Source organism: Sceloporus occidentalis, unplaced genomic scaffold (genome assembly GCF_023333645.1).
Source record: "Sceloporus occidentalis isolate IW3139 unplaced genomic scaffold, rSceOcc1.0.p SCAF_73, whole genome shotgun sequence".
NCBI classification, from domain to species: domain Eukaryota; kingdom Metazoa; phylum Chordata; class Lepidosauria; order Squamata; family Phrynosomatidae; genus Sceloporus; species Sceloporus occidentalis.
This window is the reverse complement of record NW_028317053.1, coordinates 4,154,610-4,173,023: the sequence shown is the minus strand read 5'-3', so window position 1 is coordinate 4,173,023 and position 18,414 is coordinate 4,154,610. Positions and strand designations below refer to the sequence as shown.

General features: G+C 39.3%; 1 protein-coding gene across 8 annotated transcripts in view; it reads left to right on the top strand.

Annotated features, from left to right (window-relative positions):
* KIF27 (kinesin family member 27) overlaps positions 1-18,414 on the top strand; it is a 34,846-nt gene that overhangs the window by 5,010 nt on the left and 11,422 nt on the right. For 7 of the 8 annotated variants that reach the window (XM_089494514.1, XM_089494517.1, XM_089494515.1 and 4 more), the window contains 10 exons: positions 549-1,525; positions 5,095-5,238; positions 6,362-6,562; positions 7,282-7,457; positions 8,949-9,073; positions 13,613-13,771; positions 14,222-14,427; positions 15,112-15,309; positions 15,687-15,794; positions 17,953-18,129. In XM_089494514.1, coding sequence (XP_089350640.1) covers positions 549-1,525; positions 5,095-5,238; positions 6,362-6,562; positions 7,282-7,457; positions 8,949-9,073; positions 13,613-13,771; positions 14,222-14,427; positions 15,112-15,309; positions 15,687-15,794; positions 17,953-18,129 — 2,471 coding nt within the window. The remainder of the gene's footprint in view (positions 1-548; positions 1,526-5,094; positions 5,239-6,361; positions 6,563-7,281; positions 7,458-8,948; positions 9,074-13,612; positions 13,772-14,221; positions 14,428-15,111; positions 15,310-15,686; positions 15,795-17,952; positions 18,130-18,414) is intronic. The other variant, XM_089494522.1, reaches the window with a different exon arrangement.

Here is an 18,414-nt window from a genome sequence, read left to right as displayed (position 1 = left end):
AGTACTTCATAGAGGAGTATTGTAAGATCATTGAAATTGTAATGCTACTTAACTGTAATAAATTAAGAACTGTCAGCTTCCCCTATGCTGATTCTGGTATGATTTTTTTTTATTTTTTGCCATCAGTATTATAAAATAATAATGTTCAACATGGGGTGCTATCTCATACTCACTCATATCATTGGCTCACTCAGCTCAGTATTATTTATACTGGCTGGCATCTGCTGTCCTAGGGTTTCAGACCAGAGTTTTCTCCAGACCTCCCTGAAGATGCCAGAGGTTGAACCTGGAACCTTTCATTTCAAAGCATGTTATTTTCACACTATGTGTGTATATACATATCACCTTGCAAATACCATCTTCTGTGACACTTGGAATAGTATTGTTTATAATTAAAAAATAACTATATACTTTCCAATATCTTATTTCATTTTCTGAATCCTGTCTTAATTGAGTAATAACTAATTATATTTTTAAATAGCCCATTACATTTAGCTGACAATTTTATGTTCACCGTTTTCTTCTGGCTTGATTTTTTTCTTTCCAAGTAATTGTTGGTGCCAAAGATTGCCAAGTTGAAAGTGTGGATGAAGTGATGAGCCTGTTAGAAACTGGAAATGCTGCTCGACATACAGGCATGACGCAAATGAATGAGCATTCCAGCCGATCTCATGCTGTTTTTACTATCAGCATTTGTCAACAACGGCAACCTGTGCAGACTCAGAAAGACACAGACTCTGAACAAGATTTATCACGAAGTTCAAGCCAGCTAATTGCATCCAAGTTCCACTTTGTGGATCTTGCTGGTTCAGAAAGAGTAACAAAAACTGGGAACACTGGTGAAAGGTTCAAGGAATCAATTCAAATAAACAGTGGCTTACTGGCTCTGGGAAATGTGATAAGTGCACTTGGAGATCCAAGGAGAAAAAGTGCACATATTCCATATAGAGATGCTAAAATTACACGTATTCTTAAGGACTCCTTAGGAGGCAATGCCAAGACAGTCATGATAACCTGTATTAGCCCATCATCTTCTGATTTTGATGAGTCACTCAATTCTATTAAATATGCCAACAGAGCCAAAAATATTAGAAACAAACCTATTGTCAACTACAACCCAGATTGGGATCGCATTGATGAAATGGAATTTACAATCAAGTTGCTTCGAGAAGCATTGCAAAACCAGCAGGTTAACGGACCGAACGCTAGCAATCAAGTGTCCCAAGATTTGTCTCAGGAGAGAAGCAAAATCCGTTCTCTTGAAGAGCAACTTGCTCAGCTTCAAATAGAAAGTTACAACTACAGAAATTGTGTAGAAGAAGCCTATATTTTCCTTGCTGAACTAAAAAATATTGCCAGTCTGTCAAAAAGTCAACATGACAGACTGCAAGATTGGCTCTCTGCAGCTCAGGAACTCAGAAGGGAGGCTCCAGCTATTCCTCAGATAAATAGTGGAAATGGAAACCAAGAAGGACCATATCATATCACAATCCTTCAACTGAAGAGAGAGCTGAAAAAGTATCAGGTATTTACTTCAAATGCAGTGGAAGTGATGAGAGTATAGAAAAAGTAGACATGAAAAATTGTCTTAATCCTTAATTCTCCTGTCAGGAATCTTCCATAAATTGCATATCTACTATACACTGCTCATTCATTAAAACAGCAAATCAAATGTGCTAGATGACAGAAGCAAAATTTTGTTCATTAGGATAATGTGTGAAGCACTACTAGATTGTGTGCTGTGGGGTCAGTGAAAGCTGAATTGCAGAACTGCATTGTTAGTTGCTTATCGTCCATACTCTGCCAATTGGTGCTTATATTGAGCAGATCTCATAATTGTTATAGATTCAGTGGAGGAATTTTTCAGGGTTGTGCCAGGTTCCTATTTCTTTCCCACTCAACTCTTCCTCTCCAGTATAACCCTCTGAAACACTCAAGACATTTGGTACATCCTCCCTCCCCCTCTTTTTTGGAGATTTTCAAATGGATCAAGGGGAAGGGAGAGGGAGACGGGGTGAAGGAAAATCCATTGTGTGGGCTTCCATTTTGCTCACACATCATGGGATGTCTCCTTCTCTTGTACAAACTTTTTTATGTATGTGAATCAATGTGATATTATCTATCTGTATGAAACGCTGTACAAAATACTCATCTTTATCAGCCTATAGCATCTTCTTCAAAATCTTAAATCTTGTGCTGAAAACATGTTGCTGTTTTGCTTCACCACATCAGTTGGGCTCTTGATTAATAATAGTAATAATAATAATAATAATAATAATAATAATAATAATTGTATTTATAGCCTGCCTCTCCTCGAAGGATCGAAGCGAGTTACAACCATAAAATCAGACAATAACAGTTATAAAACAAACATAAGTAAAAAATCATATCATCCCCTTACCCACTTATTTAGAACTTAAAACATAACTATAATTACAGTTAAATTATTAAATTAAATATGATGAACACAAGACATCCTGGGGCAGACAGGGTGGCCATATCAACATTATGGGACGGTCAGTCAGGGAAGGTCTGCAGGAAGAGATCCATCTTGATTACTTTTTTAAAGGCATCAAGAGTCATAATATGACGGATCTCCTCCAGCAGGTCGTTCCACAGTTTGGGAGTGGCAGATGAAAAGATCCTCTGGGTAACTGCAGCTAGTCTATTCTTCTTTGGCTCTGGTAGGTTTCTCAGAGGACCTGAGTGTGTGCGGTGGATTGTATGGAGGAAGGTGCTCCCGCAAGTAAGCTGGATCTAAGCCATGAAGGGCTTCAAAAATTATTACCAACACCTTGTACTGTGCCCGGAAACTGATTGGCAGTCAGTGGAGAGATTTTAGAATAGGTGTTATATGGTCGCCTCTGGATTTTCCTGCGACCGGTCTGGCTTCCATATTTTGGATCAGTTGAAGTTTCTGCTCTAGCTACAAGGGTAGCTCCATGTAGAGCACATTACAGAAGACCAGTCGAGAGGTTACCAGCGCATGTACCACCATTTCTAGGTCCCCCAGTTCCAGTTAGGGTCGCGGCTGGCACTCCTGGCCGTCACATCTATCTGGGCTGTCAACTGGAGCGACAAGACCAGGAGTACTCCCAACCAGCGAACACAGTCCTTTAGGGGAAGTGTGACCAGGTCTAAGACAGGTGGACATATCTCCATACCCAGATTTGGATTCCGTACAGGAGTACATCTGTGTTATCTGGATTCAATTTTAGTTTGTTTTTCCTCATCCATTACCGCTTTAAGACATTCATTCAGAGCAGAGATTCCATTCTTAGTCACTGCAGCAGTTCGAGGCATGGAGAAGTATATTTGGGTGTCATCAGCGTATTGATAACACCCCACTCTATGTCTCTGGATGATCTCTCCCAGCAGCTTTATATAAATATTAAATAGCATTGGGGACAGAATGGCACCTTGAGAGACACCAGGTTTAAGCTCCCTCTTAGTGGAGCAGCTGTCCCCAAGCATCACCAACTGGAATCTGTTTGAGAGATAGGACTGGAACCACTGCAACGCAGTGCCCCCGATTTCCAAATCTCCCAAGCGTTCCAGAAGGATATTGTGGTCAATGGTATCAAAGGCCACTGAGAGTTCCAAGAGTACCAACAGGATCACACTTCCCCTGTCGATACCCAGATGGAGATAATCAACTAAGGCAACCATAGCAGTCTCAACTCCATATCCTGTCCTAAAGCCGGTTTTAAATTGATCTAGATAATTGGTTTCATCCAAGTCTACTTGGAGTTGAGTGGCACCTGCTTTCTCTATCACCTTGCTCAAAAAAGGAAGATGGGAGAATGGCCTATAGTTATTTTTATCCAGGGGATCTAGGGAAGGCTTTTTCAGAAGCAGTTTTACCACCGCTTCTTTTAAACAAGCTGGTAATTGGTCTTCCCTGAGAGATGCATTGATTATATATCTTAGAAGCATCCTTGTTGTTTCTCCCCCCTGGATAGCTAGCCATGAAGGGCAAGGGTCAAGAGAGCAAGTTGTCTTTTTGATACTAACAAGCAGGTTAATGACTGTAATATTTATCGATAATTAATGAAATCACAGTTGCTTATCTCGGTGCGATTTTTTAAAAAGTTTGTTCTTTTGTTCTTACTTCACTGCAAGCTTATGATTCAGTGATATATATTTGTTTGTTTGGTTTCATTTCTCTGTTGCCTTTCTCCCAGAAAGGGACCCAATGCAGCTCACAGATAAAATACATGCTGTGATTAGAGAAAGGAGCCCTGGTGGCGCAGTGGTTAAATGCCTGTACTGCAGCCATTCACTCGAAACCACAAGGTTGCGAGTTCAAGACCAGCAAAAGGGCCCAAGCTCGACTCAGGCTTGCATCCTTCTGAGGTCGCTAAAATGAGTACCCAGACTGTTGGGGGCAAATTAGCTTACTTGCTAATTAGCTTACTTGCTGTTCACCGCTATGATCTTTGGAATAGCGGTATATAAATAAAAAATTATTAATTAATTATTATTTCCTCACAGTCCTGCTCCTGAGAAATAAAAAATTGTCAGCAGAAGTATTACACCAGAGGAAGTCAGAGGGGAACTCTCTTGATCATCTGTTTCTGCTAGGTCATACATGGCTTGTCAGGCTTCACTGCTGAAAAGAGCTCTTGACACACATCTTATAAAGAACAACTCATTTTTCATTCCAGTCATGGCTTTCTGTTGTCATTGCAGCCTTCCCATCCAAAATCACATGTGAAACACACAGCTGTTTTTTGAGCCAATTTTGATTACCTTGCAGGAGATTTTTCTTTAAAAAGAACAGCTTTGATTATACAGTGTTCCCTGCATAACAAAAGTACAGTAACAACAAAGACTTAAGCATTCTCCCCTTTAAAGTAGCTTCTCTGTCCTTGATTTTAGCTGACTAAATAATAGTTTATCAGTCTTGTAACAATTTGTATTTTATGCTCTGTATATATTGTATCTTTAATTTTTGACATTTCCATTAAGATGATAAAACAGGACCCATGTATTTAATGAGATAATTAGTTCAATTGCTCTCAAGTTCCAGTCTGCAGTGATTTACCCTCCTCTCCCCTCCCCTCCACCTGTGCACTGTACTTTATTATCTAGCAGGCTCTTGCTGCAGATGAAGAAGTTTTTAGTGAGAAAGAACTCGAGATAAAAATACTGCAAGATCAAATACAGATGCTGATAAACGAAAATCAAGAATATCTGCAGTCACTACAGGAGGCACAGGATACAAATAGACTACAGGTAACCACTTTGTTCAGGTTACTTTCATAAGTCAGTGTAAAATGACATTTAAGCAGTTGCTCTTATAGTTTAAATATAGCACAACCCAATGCCTCTTCGTTTGAAATGAAGTCCCATTGACATTTGCCCCCATGTAAGTGCATGTAGGATTTAATTAAGTTGTGTCAGACTAGTACTCTATAAATCCATTTATTTTTAGGGCTGAATTAGTTTAGTTTCTGACTCTAATATTACACAAAGACCACATCAGTAGCACTTAGGTAGGTCTCCTGTGAAATGTATATGAACAGTTCTAAAAATTCTGTCTGTATGTGCCTTCAAGTCACCTGTTGAATTTCATAGGGTTTTCTTAGGCAAGGAATACTCAGAGGTGATTTTGTAAGTTCCTTCCTCTGAAATATAGCCTACAACACCTGGTGTTCATTGATGGTCATTCAAGTACTAACCAGGGCTGACCCTGCTTAACATCCAAGATCAGACAGGATCTGGTGCCTTTGGGGTATTTAGGCTCACAGTGTAATTTTAAAAGTTGATTAAAAATTCTTAGATCAGCTTCTCCTTGTGTTGTTAAGGCTACAGAGTTCTTGCTTTCCTCAAAGGCAATTAACTGCAATGCTTTCCTTAAATTTTGTGTGATATAGTTGTGTGATATAGTTCATTCAGAGCCAGAGTGCTGTAGTGGTTTGCGTGCTGGACTATGGCTCTGGAGACTAGAGTTTGAATCCTCACTCAGCCATGCAAACCAACTGGGTGACCTTGGGCAAGTCACATTCTCTCAGCCTGAGAGGAAGGCAATGGCAACCCCTGTCTGAACAAATCTTGCCAAGAAAACTCTGTGACAGGTTCTCTTTAGAATGTCATAACTCAGAAATGATTTGAAGGCATACAGCAACAACAACAGCAAAATTCATTTCCATTCTACTAACTCTGACTGTAGATAGTTGTTAAACCAATTTTAAAGTTTTCTGCTGAACTGAAATGAGTAAAAGGAAAAGCTCTAATGTGTATAAGTGCCAATAATATCAGATGCTTTAAAAAGTATCTGCAGAGTTATTGAGGGCATCTTTTATTCAATGTTGTAATCTTCCAGCAATTAATAATTGCAAACTCTTCTTTTTCCAAGAATGAGAAAATGGTGGAGCAACAGCTTATAATTGATGAGCTAAATGACAGATTAGAGAAAATGGAAAAAGTTTCTGCTTCCAGTGGTGCTTGTGGGGATGGACCACCTGCTATAACATGTGCTATGAGGCCATTCAGTGTCCCACTCACTAAACGTTTGGTGCAGTCCATTAATCCAGCAGTGAGTCTGAACTCTCGAAAGGTAGAGATGAATATTTTTCCTCCTTTTCTTATTTATTGCAAGTATTGTACAAAAGTGTCCATCTTCTGCCATAGTAAGTGAGTCTTATCATCTGTTGAATGAAACTACACCAGTCTTATTTTAGAGGTTTGTAGCAGGATGTAAATTTGCAGCTTCATCTTCAGTTTAGAAAAGCTTCCTGGAATGGATGACTTCTCCCACTGCATTCAGGAAACAGGGGAAGACACTAGATTTTCTATCTCATCTGGTAGCTAACTGAGAGCCCATACAGACAGGCCAAAATAAAGCTGCTTTGGGTCACTTTGGTGGTATGCTGTTTAAATGATGCATGCGTCCTAAGAGGCCAGAAGCTGTGCCAAAGCCTGGCGCCAAAGGACTGGAGCACAGCTTTGGCACAGCTTCTGGCCTCTTAAGACCTCCAAAGTGACCTGAAGCAGCTTTATTTTGGCCTGTGTACGGTTCCTAAGTGTGTTAATCCTTTTCTAGTCCCATCTTTTCCAGTAAAGCTGTCGTACTCTTTTAATATTCTTTTAGTGTGGTAATATACCTTATACTCAAAGTCATTGGGAAGGTGAAATGAGTGAGCAAAGTGAACTCTATACAGCTGGCTCTGAACTCCTCTAAAATAGGATTCAAATGTAATAGAAATGTAATAAAAAGTTGGGTTATAAATGTAATTAAAATTTCAGAGTTAATAGTTTCTTTTTATTACTTTAAAGGTACACACAAGTCCTCCTACATATTCTTTAAACAGAGTAATGGCTGGATTTCAGACTCGCAGTCAGATCATGTTGGATCACATAGAAGAGCAAGATGAAGTTCTTCATTGCTGCTTCTCTGATCACAGTGACGAAGATGAAAAAAATGACAGGAATAGAAAGAGACCCCAATTTAGGTACATCTTTGGTCATATTTATTCTGTTTATTTGGTCATATTTATTCTGTTCTTCAACCAATTTGGACTTGAAATACATGATATGTCAGTATTAAAATAAGCGATAATAAGTCTCATCTACAATTGGTGTTACTAGCATTAGACTAGTATTGGTACTAAGAAAGATATTTTTGCATAAATAGGACTGGCATTGTTAGCTCTTTCAGCACTTGAAATTAAGTTGTGTGCGGGTTTGCTACAGTGTTATTCAGTGGGATTTCCAGAGATCTTTCTTTGTATTTAATATTATAGCATTTCATAAAAACATCCCTCTGCTCATCTTTAAACCTAAGATACTTTAGGTTGTGATAAGGGGCTCTCCCTATTATCTGGGCAACACAGCTGAGGGGTATAGGCTTCCATCCAGGTAAACAAAGGTTTAATGATGTGATAGTGTTTAGATGCATTTAGTTGCATCATAGAAGAGTTATAGAGACTATGAGAGACAATGTCCCAATGAGATCAGTGAGATGACATGCCAAGCTTTGAGATCCTTCCCAGCAAGACCACAAGGAGAGAGTTGAACAAAGAGGGAAGCTGTCAAGACTGGACTTTCAGCTCCCCCATGAGCATTGAGGACTCCAAATTCCATCTGTATCATGAGTAGAATAGAAAAAATGTTTTATTTTTAAAAATATTTTTATTAATGCATTTAAAAACACATATATACATTCTTAATCACAGAAAAGACATAAAATTCTTAACATAGACCTAAACACAAAAGAAGAGAAGGGGGGAAGAGAGAAAAGCAAAGAAAGAAAGAAAGAAAGAAAAGGAAAATAAAGAAGAAAGAAAAGAAAAAGAAGAAAGGGTGAAAAAGGAAATATAATTTACAGAAAACATATATAAAATACTCACCCATTCAGATTCCTTTGTTACTTCCTATTCTTAACCTTAAATTGCTTTCCCTAATCTGTATTTAATTTATGATCTTTATTTCTAAACAAACATAGTGTTTCTTTCCTTTTTTGTTCAGGAAAAATGTTTTAGCTAAGTACATTAGGGAAACTATATTTATTTTGACTCCCAGCTGCATACGACCTGGACTTTTCTGCAACTTTGTAGCTTCTTCTAAGTATGCCTCTCATGGATGAGATACCTTTTTCCTAATGTAGATTGTTGCTTAGAATGAAGCTTCTTTTACAAACCTCCTCTCTTTCATACACTTTTGCTTGTCTTGCTCAGTCTCAGCTCCCACAAGAGTGTGGGTAGGAAAGTCTCTGCAGAGTCAGAGGTGAGAAATGCACATTTAACCCAAAGTAACTTCCCACTGAGTTATTGGGTCACATGGGTGAAAATCAGTGGGTGGTTGCAGCTTAGATGATCTCTAGAGGTTCCATCCTACTTGGCAGATGCAGGGGAGGGGACCATTGAGTGTATGACAGAGGTCTTAAAGTCACAGTTGTTTCTAGGACTTAAAAACATTTATGTATGCTGTTTAATTTTTTTTAGATGTTCCTTAAACCGTACATGGACACGAAAGCAGGCAACTCACTCTTTAGCAATTCAACAAAGAGAACTGCAACAGAGTTCCTATTTACAAAACATAAATATCTCACAGATGGAAACTGTTACAAGTAAGGAAACGTCAGTTGATGCTACAATATAAAATACAGTACTGTGTGTCTACTTTATGTGATCATCTTATAACAGAGTAACTCTGGTCCAGATAGAAGTGTAGGACATGCCTTGTGGAAATTTGTTCTCCCACCTTTCACTCAATGTGGTATCCAAGGTGGTTCAGAACATATCTGTTCAATTAGCTGTTAAAGTAAATGTTCAATTAGTTAATAAGATTGTGTGGCACAGTGGTTTAAGTGTTGCGCTATGACTTTGGATACCAGTGTTTGATTCCCAGCTTGGCCATGAAACCCACTGGGTGACCTTGGGCAAACCATATGCTCTCAGCCTCAGGAAAAAGCAATGGCAAACATCCTCTGAACAACTCTTGCCAAGAAAAACCCCATAAATCAGAAACTACTTGAAGGCACGCAACAACAAGCAACATAACATTTATACTGGTATACAAATGTCTTTTAGTCTTCACAGAACACATAACTATTATATACTTTTTGTTTTGTGACACTGCTGTCCTCCCTTTCCTAGTTCAGGGTGGACTAAAAATAAAATTAGTATATAACAGACAAGCAAAATTATATGGAATATTACAAGAAACCCATATAAAAATCAGATACAAAAAGTATAGATCATTGATGCTCACTTATGAGATGTCTTGCAATGTATAATATTGTACATGCCTTCTACCAGCTCCTGGTGGAACAAAACTCCACGTACATGCTAACCAAAGTCCTACATTTCTCTACATCAGCCTATTCCAACTTGGTGTCTTGCAGGGAGATGGCACTGCAAATCTCCTAATGCCATGCCCATGTTGTGATATAAGTGTATTGCAATTTGGAGTTACAAGAGGTATCTTCCTTTATCATCAGTCTTTTAAAAATGTAATAGGAGTTCTTCTTCGTGGTCTCTGCGAATCACACAGATGGGTTATTCTGCGCCTGTGCTCTTGGCTTTGGTACCTTCTTGGAGATATTAGAGGCGTTTTGGCAGTAGCCCCTCCCCAACTGCCCTATTGGGCCGGTCTCTGCCTAAACCCTCAGTTCCTTTTGTCCACTGCACTAGCAGCATCTGGGAACTCTTCAGAGACCCATTTTCCTGTCAGACTTTAACATTCTTTTTGACAGGAACAGTCTGTGTTTTGGTAGTAATTTTTTAACATCAATGTTCATATTTTAAAACAAGCGCTACAATTTCTTAAGAGAATTGCATACTTAAATGTAAATTTAAACTCTGAGGTAAAGTTGTTTTAACAGCAGTTTGCCTCGCCTTCGCATTTGGCAAGGCCCTGTCTTTTTCTGAGGCAACTTTTTAAATTGAACAGCCTCTCCCCTCAGTTGGTGTGCTCGTAAATTAGTTTGCTTCCTCTATACCAGGGGTTCCCAACCTGGGGGCCGCGACCCCTTTGGGGGTCCCTCGAACCTTTCTTGGGGGTCGCCAGGTTGGGATTCCCCCTGCCTCCCCCTCCTCCCTTTTTCCCCGCGGGTGCCAGTGCTAGCAGCACCCGCGAGAAGGGGCTGGGGCTGCCGCCTCCCCTTCCCTTCTCCTCACAGGTGCCAACGAAGGCACCCGCGAGGAGAAGGGGAAAGGGCCGGGGCCTTCTCCAACTTCTCCGCTTCTACCTGTGGGTATTGGTACCACTGCATGCTCCTCGCCGCCACCTGGTTGATTTTGTGGCTGCGATCAACTGTTCTCAACAGCCAAAGGGGCTGGGGCCGCCGCCTCCCCTCTGGTCCAAGGCATCAATGGGATTAGGTGGCAATACTTCAGACCTCCACCTACAACCTCGACAAGGCTCACTATGCATTCTGCAAATCTCCCAGGGGTTCTGTCCTGTAAAGGGAATCCTGGGCTCCCCCTAATTGTTATGTCCTGTCATGTGTACCTCATGCTTCATTACATGCCGTGGACCTTCATGATAAGGGATTTTGAGACACTGTTATATGGTTTCCTGGCCCTTCTGCTCATTCTGGCATGCTGCTGTGGATTAATGATACAGCTAGAGGCATACCTCTTAAGCATTAGAGATAACGCTATGACAATTTCTCTCATATTGCGTGGTGTTTTGCACCACCTGACTAGGAATTAGACTTCGTGATGCTTGAAATCTAATCCATCTCCACAGCTCCGAAAACTTTTGTTCCCACACCCCATTCATGATGGATTGATAACATCTCACTCCTGCTATACTGTTTGCCTATCAGTTCTGGCTGTTCCTGCCATGTCATGATATCTTTGATACAACTTTCTTTCTACAGGACATTGTGTCATGGGATATCGTCCCCACAGGGATTTCTTACAACCTGACAGTGTGCTGACTAGTCTTATTGGCATCACACCAACCACTTTGATTTTTCTTGTCATTTCAGCCAGGATCTACATGCTTCATGCTGATAGCCTGAAGCATTATGCTCAGATACAGCATGTCTTGTTTGTCACAACAATTGAATCTTGCAATCTTCTTAATTCTTTCTTGTCAGAAATTTGTTGTGAGTGGATGAGCTAATAATCCTCCTCTTTGATGTCCACCGCTGTTCCAAAAATTGTTACTGGAGCTCTTCTCCAGTTTGATGTCATTAGGCTTTCTCTCTCTATGAATGGACTTCCCAACCATCTAATTGCTGAGCACAGATTGTCTATTTTATACTCTGTTAAAGAGGACATTTAGCCCTAGACTACTTAGCATTCTAGGCTGTGTCTGTCAATGCCATAGTCTCCAAATCATGGCTTCAAGAGGCTTTATCAGGTCACTGCCCTTTTTATTATTTTCAAGATTCCTTGAATGACTCACCTTCAAATTTGAGGGCTTTGTAAGCCCCTCTTTCTTGGGTACCAATGTCTCGACCTGTACAACCTCACATTGTTGCAAGCCTTTTGCCTTCATGTTGACTTCAGTTTACCTTTCAGATTAGACAGTGTTTGTATACCAGACCTTCTTGCTTGCCGTCTTTCTATCTTGCTATCTTACAGTAATGAGCTTCCTTCGTTTTCATGCCACTTACCTATTTGATAGCTTTGGCATAGTCTCCATTATCAACAACCCTATCCTATCTAGGTCAAGGGTTTGCCCTGGCCTTGGTTTATACCTGCTGTTGATTATGGACCACTAAGGTTCACCTACAGTCTGTGCAACATATGGTTACCTGGCAAGCCTGTTTTTCTGCCAGTGGTAATGTTTCACCTGCATTGGTGACTGTTACCACTACGTCTCAGTGCTAGTTTTTCCACTAGACTGTAGAGCCATCATATCAGTAGGACTGTTCATTCCCATGTTGCGTGCCCTTGGGCTTGGCTTCACAAATGATAATTTTGTTTGGGATTAATGTGCCTTTCTTGTGTGGCATGGCACGCTCTCCTCCACTGACTGAAGCTTGTCAGTCTAACCCATTTGTGTGATTTGCAGAGACCACAAAGAGGAAGGACAGGTTGCTTACCTGTAAAGGTATTTCTTCAAGTGATCATCTGCAAATTCACACAAATCCTGCCCATCCTCGCCGCACAGTCATGCCATGCCTCTCCTTGGTTCTGAGATGCTGCTTGGCGTCCATGGAACTGAGGGTTTAGTCGGGAAACTGGCCCAATAGGGCAGTTGGGGAGTGGGTGGGGCTACTGCCAAAACACTTCTAATAGCTCTGAGGCTCCGAAGATAACTGCACAGGCACAAATTAACCCATTTGTGTGAATTCGCAGATGACCACTCAAAGAAATACCATTACAGGTAAGCAACCTGTCCTTCTGCTACTGATATTAATGGATAGAATTACACCATTTGCTTGCAGTCCTGTACTGTTATTTACAACTAATTTACTAAAATTCAGTGTATCTTGAGTATAATTTGCAGCACAGCAAAGCTGCATGACTAAATGAGCATAAACACTCAAAATGTGCAAATTTACATGAAGCCATGGAAGGTACTGCACATGAACATGTCATCTGATGATTGTATATATGATACAGTCAATAAGGAAAATTGCTGTCAGTGCCAGACAGCATGAAATGGGGTATCTCATATAGTAGCCTGATATTGGGGCTTGACAGACAGGCGGTTCTGTGCCTCCTGTCTTTGCCCTGAGTTGATCCTGCAGCACCGATGCACTGCCAAAAAGAAGCTGCCTAGAGTGGCTTCTTTTTTGCGGTTCTACAAACAGGAAAGGATGATGCCACTTCCTGCCAGCAACATCTGGACGCTGTACATCACAGTGTGGAGGGGAGACTGCCATGACGGCGCCGCTGTTACATGCTAGGGTTTGGGAGTGTGCAAACACTGTGCACTCCCAAACCCTAGTTTTGGCTCGAGTACGGCGCTTCCCTCACATCTGTACCAAGCCATTATTAAGTAGGCTTATGACAGTTTTGTGCCTTACTTTGAACATAGTTTGGTCAGTGGCCAGTCAATCTGTGAAATTGTGCTTAATTACCATGTTGATCAGGCTGTACATGAACTCTTCTGTTATACTGCATTATAAAAAGTTAGGTTTCATCTCTTTTAGTTTAGGAAGGTGCTAAATGTTCTCTAAACCATTACATTTTCGTTCAAGGCTCCGCTGATATTGAATGGATCCAGAAAAGTCAGATTTTAAATATGCAGAAGTTAAAGCATTCAGAGCTAAAACTTATTGCTGCTAAGCAAAAAATGAGTGAACTTACACTTAATATCAGAATGAAGGAAGAACTTATTAAAGAACTGGTGAAAACAGGTAACGAGATTTTGTGAATTCATGCTTTATACAATTATAAGTTGTAATAGGGCCAAAAACAAATTTAAAAATTTAGTCTACTTCTATATAAATAATGAAAAATTCAGAGAGACAGCTTAAAGCGAAGGGGGCTTTAACAGGATCTATATCACATTAAGTTTGTAGAAATGGCTTTAGATTCCCATTCAGCCATGAAACTTTATTGGGTGACTGTGCTGTTTATTCTCTTTCAAGCTAAGCTACATTTCACAGGAAGTGAGAATAAAATTGGGAACGAGGAGACATCACCTGGAGCAGTTTAGAGGAAAATTGTGTGCATGGGAGGGGGGAGATTGAGGCTTACTTTAAATGATTACTTCTGAATGATTATGGATAGTTTTAAGAAGATGTTACAGTGTGGAAAGCTACAAATAATAAGTCTCCTTTTTTAAAAAAAATCTTTTCTTCAAGGTAATGATGCTCAATCTGTAAGCAAACAGTATTCGCTGAAAATAGCACAACTGGAACATGAAGCAGACCAGGCCAAAACTGATTTAGCTGAAACACAAAAGCAGTTGCAGGAGCTAGAGAACAAAGAGCTAAGAGACATTGCTGAAAAAGCTAGGTTACAGAAAGAATTTAGGAAAAAGATGGATGCAGCCAAGCTAAAAGTGCAGGTACTTGTAACCCTTTACTTTTAGTAGAACATGTACAGCTAACCAGTAGTAATAGTGATAGTGACCTCTTATAATAAAACGTATTACATTGCCCAGCTACTGTGACATGATTAAATCAGCCAGGGGCTCTGGGTTGACTCAGTCTGGCATCCTCCCAAGGTTGCTAAAATGAGCACCCAGCTTGTTGGAGGCAATTAGCTTACACATTGTAAACCACTTAGAAAGTGTTTAAGTACACTGTTAAGCTTTATAGAAATGTACTTGCTATTGCTAATATAAACTGGAAGATTGGTGTATGTAAGTGGTAAACTATGTGATATGTCAATAAATAGCGTATAGTTACTGTAGTTGTATTTTCCTCCTCTCCTTTACTCACACATAAGCATATAGGGCCCTAATCTGGGTCAGGGTCACTACATGTGTAGGGGAGGTTTAAACCTTCCCCTGTTGCAATTTACACAGTAATAACTTTTTATCAGAAGACTTGTTTGATTCTTTACGTTTTGTCTCCTTGTTTTGTTTATAACAACATATATAGCCAGAAAAATGTATGCTCAGTGTGGCTCACAAATGCAATAAGTCCATAGATAAAAATCACAATAAAACCAAAACATAATTGTAAAGTTGACCAGTGCAAACAACAAAATAATAGTATAACAATATGGCCTAAACTATGATCTGTAGGTCTTGCAGAAAAAACAGCAGGACACCAAGAAACTAGCACTGTTATCTACCCAGAATGAGAAACGTGTTTTTGAAGTAGAACAGAATGTCAGTCATATGAAAAACCAACAAGCCCAATTACAGAAAAGATTGCAAGAGGAGAGTGAAAAAAAGAAAAGCTTGGAGGAAGAAATTCAGAAGGATCAGCTGCAGATCAAGGCAAGAGAGTTCTTTTCTGCTTCACTTCTTGATGAACTTGGAAAACCAATTAATTCTTTGTCCTTTACTGGCAGTATTACATAATTATGGGAATTATCCTTCTATTATTTCATATTTAAAATCAAGAATAGTGATATATTGATGTTGTTTTAGTAGTTAAGAGCATCAATGAAACTAGGAGGTCCCTGTTTAAATTTTATCTCAGCCTTGTGGGGAATCGTGTGTTATGTTGCAGAGATTTAGTGCTGGATCCTGCCTTCCAATCTTACAACTATTTCTTGCAACTAAAATTTAGTTTTTATTCTCAAAATTTTTAATCTTATAGCATAGCTGATCTTTCCAGTAACACATATTAAAATGTTTTTCTTTACTTACAGGAGCTTCAACAAAAGACAGAACAACAGGCAAAAATTTTAAAACTAAAAGATGAAGAAATTGCTGCAATTAAAAAGAAAAACTCACATGAAACCCCACAGCAACTACAGGTAGCTAATTTTTAAAGCCTGGTGATAGAAACTAACTAATTTGTATGTTCAAGAGTTGCAGCTTTTTAAAGGTAAAGCATACAGATCAATAAATTAACTACTGGTAATTGGTTTGCTCAAGAGGTCCAGTTTTTTAAATTGTGCAAATCAAGGAAAACATTTCATCGTCAGTAAGGCTGAAAACACAATCCATTACGTCTGGCTTTACCCTTCATGCTGACTCGGCCAGGCAGGATCTCAGCATTCCAAACAGAAGGAAAATGTTTCATTCACTGACAAAAATATAAGAAGAAACTGAATCTTTTTATTAGTACCTTTGTTTCTACAATTATGTTTTTCAGTACACATTTTTAAAATGATCAGTTAATGGCTAGGGCCACTAGTAATAACTCTGAGAGATGATTCATAGAGTGCATTTTGCTGTTGTTAATCACCTTCGAGTCAACCTTGATTCATGGTGACCCTGTGAATATGACTTATATTTTGTTAATCATAGAGATGCGTTAGATTTGTCGTCTTTTTCTATATATAAGATTAAATGTAAAATATGGTTCCTTTTTGTCTGTCACAGTTCAATTAAATATTTTGTATGCAAAAGGAATTTATATCTTTTTTTTCTACAATATTTACATTCCTCACTATCGGATGATTTAGTTAAACATTACTCAGTACCTGAGACTCCAGTATTGTACCTGCTTAACTGGCAGTGAGGGTGCTTTCAGGCAGTGCTAACAGTCAAAAAGTTATTGTTGTCACATGCCTTCAACTCGTTTCTACCTTATGGTGACCCTAAGATAAAATCTATCAAGGGATTTTCTTGGCAATATTTGTTGGTGTGTATGCCAGGGAGATATTTGTTCGCTCTCCTTCTTCATCCTAGGTCAAATTTTCCAACAGTTTAAAAAAAATCTTAGGTCAAGTTTTCCAGCAATGGTTTTGATCTGTTTCCTAATTTTGCATTTCAGTTGCCTTTGATTATCAACATGTCCTGTTTTGGTATGTGATCAGTTTACTCCTGGACTCCAGCAGGCTATTCCAACGTCTTTCTATTCTGCTTGTGTAGCTGGAGCATAAACTTGAATCGTGGTTGTACTGATGGCTTTTCCCTGACATAATTTGTTCAGATTTGCATTATATTCCCTGACTGCTTTTGTTACATCTCTCCTCATTATTAATACAACCCCATTTCTTTCTTAGATTTTCATTTCCTGATCAAAACACTATGCAATTATCTGATTCAAAATGACCCATTCCTGTCCAGTTTAGCTCTTTCACCGCAAATATTGCAATGTGTATATGTTTCATTTCTTGTTTTACTATGTGTGACTTCCCCTGATTCAGGCTTCTTACATTCAGTTTTACTATTATTGTGCATTGTGCAGCTTCAAACTTTGCTTTCTTTTCTGAGCACATCAACAGGTGACTGTCCTTTTGGCTTAAATCCAGTTGTGTCATTAGCCACATCTCTACCCATGCATTTCCTCCAGTCATCCTCAGTAACTCGTTGAGTGCCTTCTGACCTGGAAGTCTCATCTTCTGGCACTATTTCTTGTTTCATTTTGGAGTGTTTCATCATAGGGTTTCCATGGTAATGACATTCAAAAGTGTTTTACTAGTGGCTCCTTCTGTGCAGTACTAATAAGTGTTAGCTATAGTACCACTGTAGTTGTCTCTGAGAGATCTTCCACCAGTTCCCCCCCCCACACACACACACTAATGCTGCTGCACAAAGAGCCCTGATGGCACAGTGATTAAATGCTGGCACTGCAACCACAAAGTTGTAAATTAGATTTATAGGAAGGCTCCAAGATCTACTCAGCCTTCCATCCTTCTGTAGGTCAGTAAAATGAGTACCCAGTTTGTTAGAGGCAATTGGCTTACACATTGTAAACCGCATAGGGAGTATTAGTTCATTGATAAGCATATAGAAAATTACTTGCTTTGTTATTGCTGTTGTTTGGCACATTTTGTCTGGCTCCTCATCAAAAACTTGACTGACATTGGAGACCATGCCAGCAACAGTACTGCCATCAGCATAGCCTCTTGCCTTACAAGAGTATTCAGTTCCATCACCACAAAAAGGTAGTATAATGATGGGACCTGAAGATGTATTTATGAATTTATTCTAACCTTGTACATCTTTTTGTTCTTGGCACAGAAATTAGAAGAGAAAAAGAAATGGCTAGATGAAGAGGTAGAGAATGTTTTGCATCAACGTCAAGAGTTAGCTCAATTGGAAGAAGTTTTGAAAAGAAGAGAAGCTATAATTTCTAAGAAGGAAGCACTGATACAAGAGAAGAGCCATTTAGAAATTAAAAAACTCCGATCCAGCCAGGTACTTTTGTTCTTGCCGTATTCCAGGCTACTGATTAACAGCCGAATTTAGAAACATAGAAGGAAATTGCCAATATGCTGCTGTGGTCAAAAGTTTGAGGCTCAGGCTGCTTGTCTTTGAAACATTTCTTTTACTGGTTTCATAACGTGAAATTCTGGTTTTCTGAAAATAATTGGATCCATCTGTTATTGACTGCTCTTGTATCTGTACTTACTTTTTATTTTCTCTACAGCTGCAAGAATAAATACAAATGAAAATAAAACATATAATGGATGTCCTTACAAT